The 3,102-nt window shown below is 52.4% G+C and overlaps 1 protein-coding gene across 1 annotated transcript in view; it reads right to left on the minus strand.

Annotated features, from left to right (window-relative positions):
* The window catches only part of LOC108250981 (coagulation factor IX), a 6,692-nt gene extending 3,599 nt beyond the window's left edge, over window positions 1-3,093 (minus strand). The window contains exons 1-5 of the mRNA XM_017441106.3: window positions 1,719-3,093; window positions 1,408-1,580; window positions 599-623; window positions 382-495; window positions 77-211 (exon numbers count right to left, since the gene is read on the minus strand). Coding sequence (XP_017296595.1) covers window positions 77-211; window positions 382-495; window positions 599-623; window positions 1,408-1,580; window positions 1,719-1,785 — 514 coding nt within the window. The 5' untranslated portion in view covers window positions 1,786-3,093. The remainder of the gene's footprint in view (window positions 1-76; window positions 212-381; window positions 496-598; window positions 624-1,407; window positions 1,581-1,718) is intronic.
* Window positions 3,094-3,102: the final 9 nt, after the last annotated feature.

Raw genomic sequence — 3,102 nt, forward strand, 5'->3', positions numbered from 1 at the left:
CGGGTCAGGCGTGTCTCGGGTCAGGCGTGTCTCGGGTCAGGCGTGTCTCGGGTCAGGCGTGTCTCGGGTCAGGTACCTGTTGGAGTGCAGCTCTTCCTGTCCGTCTCCAGTTTAAACCCATCAGCGCAGTCACACTGGACCTCGGCGCTCCCTGCCAGGTCTCTGCAGTACTGCAGGCAGCCGCCGTTTCTATAGCGACACTCTGACACCACTGTCCAGACCACAAGCAGAGTCAGAGAAAGATCTCACCTGTTCCTCAGGTGCCACTGAGTCCCAGAGCTCCTGAGACTCACCTGAGTCTCGGGTGATGTTTACCTGAACCTCGGGTGATGTTTACCTGAGACTCAGGTGATGTTTACCTGAGACTCAGGTGATGTTTACCTGTGTCGCAGATCTTGCCCTTGTAGTTGGGAGGACACAGACACAGGAAGTCTTCTCGGTCCAGAGTGCAGATGCCTCCATTCAGACACGGGTTTGTCTGACAGGGGTTCAGATCTACGACACACGGGACAGACACCTGAACACAACGCAACAGTTTCACAGAGTAGGATGATGTCATCACCTGGTGTGATGTCATCAGTGATGATAGTTGACTTACTTGTGTATCTGTACCAAAACTCCATCTGTGGATGAAAAACAGTTCAAATCAGCAGTTCTGAAAACTGTCATCAGTACAGGTCCTAACAGGTCCGCTGGTCCAGACTGGAGCAGGTCCTAACAGATCCGCTGGTCCAGACTGGAGCAGGTCCTAACAGGTCTAATTTGGTTTTAAACAGGTCCTCACTGATCTAACCTGGGTTTGATCAGGTCTGAGCAGGTGTTATCAGGCAGTATCTGGTTTGCAGTAAATTTGGAATGTGGTTTTATAAACTGTCAGGAAAAAAGACCAGGTCCTCCCTGTGACCTCCTGCGGGGCCCCAGGTCCTCCCTGTGACCTCCTGCAGGGCCCCGGCCCTCCCTGTGACCTCCTGCGGGGCCCCGGCCCTCCCTGTGACCTCCTGCAGGGCCCCGGCCCTCCCTGTGACCTCCTGTGGGGCCCCGGTCCTCCCTGTGACCTCCTGTGGGGCCCCGGTCCTCCCTGTGACCTCCTGTGGGGCCCCGGTCCTCCCTGTGACCTCCTGCGGGGCCCTAGGTCCTCCCTGTGACCTCCTGCAGGGCCCCGGCCCTCCCTGTGACCTCCTGCGGGGCCCCGGGTCCTCCTTGTGACCTCCTGCAGGGCCCCGGCCCTCCCTGTGACCTCCTGTGGGGCCCCAGCCCTCCTTGTGATCTCCCACGGGGCCCCAGGTCCTCCCTGTGACCTCCTGTGGGGCCCCAGCCCTCCTTGTGATCTCCCACGGGGCCCCAGGTCCTCCCTGTGACCTCCTGCAGGGCCCCGGCCCTCCTTGTGGCCCTCTCAGGTGTTCTTACCGTGGTCTCATGAGTCTGGAAGATCTCAGCGGCCTCCTCCTTTGAGCAGCGCTCCTCGTAGCACTCCCTCTCCAGGTCTCCTGGCAGAAGCTCCTCCATGGCAAAGGAGTTGGCGCGGCGCCTCCTGGTGGAGGAGCGCAGCAGCTGCGCTGCGGTCGGTTGGTCGACAAACACTGAAGGGAAACAAACCTCTTCACTGAGTCGCCCCTCAGATCGTCATTGATGGTTCTGAAGGACTGTTTGTAATCACCACAGCTGAAACGGTTGGTGTCGCTCGGATGATCGGACTAACCTGAGATGATGAGTCTCACCTGAACACTGGATCAGCGAGCAGCAGGTGAGCAGAGCGCTCAGAGTCAACGCCGTGGATGAAAACATGTCCGCCTTTTGTCCTCCAGCGTCTGTCTGCAGGGAGGACGAGGGACAGAGGTCCAACTGATCGGCTGATGGTTAACCACAGCTCAAATATTGACACACACACGACTGATCCGAGTTCTGTTCATCCTGGAGGTAAAAGGGCAAAGGTCACCGTACCTTCTGATGAAGAGTTCCTGCAGCTGAGGAGGAAGAGCGCTCGCCTGTCAGCCTGAACCTGCAAGACAAGCTGCAGGGCAAACTGAGCCCAGATGGAGCTGATTTCCAACCAAAATCAACTTTTAATGAATCAGAACATCCTTTATCTGAAATGATTTCATTTTATTTCAGCTTCTTCTGTTTTATCACAGATATTCTTAAATGATTTAGTTTTAAAACTTTATTTTATTCATTTATCTCGAATCTCATCTAAATTATTTCACTTTGATTTAAATTTATCTGACTTTCATCATTTTATGTAACAAACTATTTAATTTTCTTGATTTCTCACTTCTCTAAGAATCTGTTTTTATGACAGATTGTTTTAGTTTTTTAAACGGTTTCATTCTCTCAGATTTCATTTTGCCTCCTGGGGTTCTCAGATTCTTTCTGGTTGAGAAACGAAACACAAGAAGAAGAAAAAGGACCCGGGTTCGAGTTTCTGCAGTAAAGAAACAAACTTTATTTCTCTGGAGGTCTCAGTGTTTGTTTTTTTCAGTGACCGCCCTGCAGGGGGCGCACCAACACCCAGGAACAACAGAAATGATTTATAAATTATACAATAAATACAGAACTTCAAACTGACCGACCTGCCCTCGAGCAAGGCACTGAGGAGCATGAGTTCATCACATCTGGACTCAAACGGAAACATCTGGGCGGAAACAGACACACCTGGATCCAGGTTGAAACATCTGGACCAAAAATACACACCTGATTTAGGCAGAAATATCTAAACTAAAACCGAAACATCTGGAATATCTGGACACAGACTGAAACATCTGGATTAGGACAAACATCTGTGACTAAATCAAAACCTTTTACTCTGAAACATCTGGACCGACACAGCTGGATTCCTGCAGATTTAAAAGAGTTTAAAAACGGATCAGCTGAACGTTTAATAACCGTCAAACAGAAACAGGAAATGAAGACCAGCAACAGGAAGTCCCCGCTCGGTGACAGGAAGTCCCCGCTCGGTGACAGAACGTCCCCGCTCGGTGACAGGAAGTCCCCGCTCGGTGACAGGAAGTCTCCGCTCGGTGACAGGAAGTCTCCGCTCGGTGACAGGAAGTCCCCGCTCGGTGACAGAACGTCCCCGCTCGGTGACAGGAAGTCGCCGCTCGG

This window comes from Kryptolebias marmoratus, linkage group LG2 (assembly GCF_001649575.2).
Source record: "Kryptolebias marmoratus isolate JLee-2015 linkage group LG2, ASM164957v2, whole genome shotgun sequence".
NCBI lineage: Eukaryota > Metazoa > Chordata > Actinopteri > Cyprinodontiformes > Rivulidae > Kryptolebias > Kryptolebias marmoratus.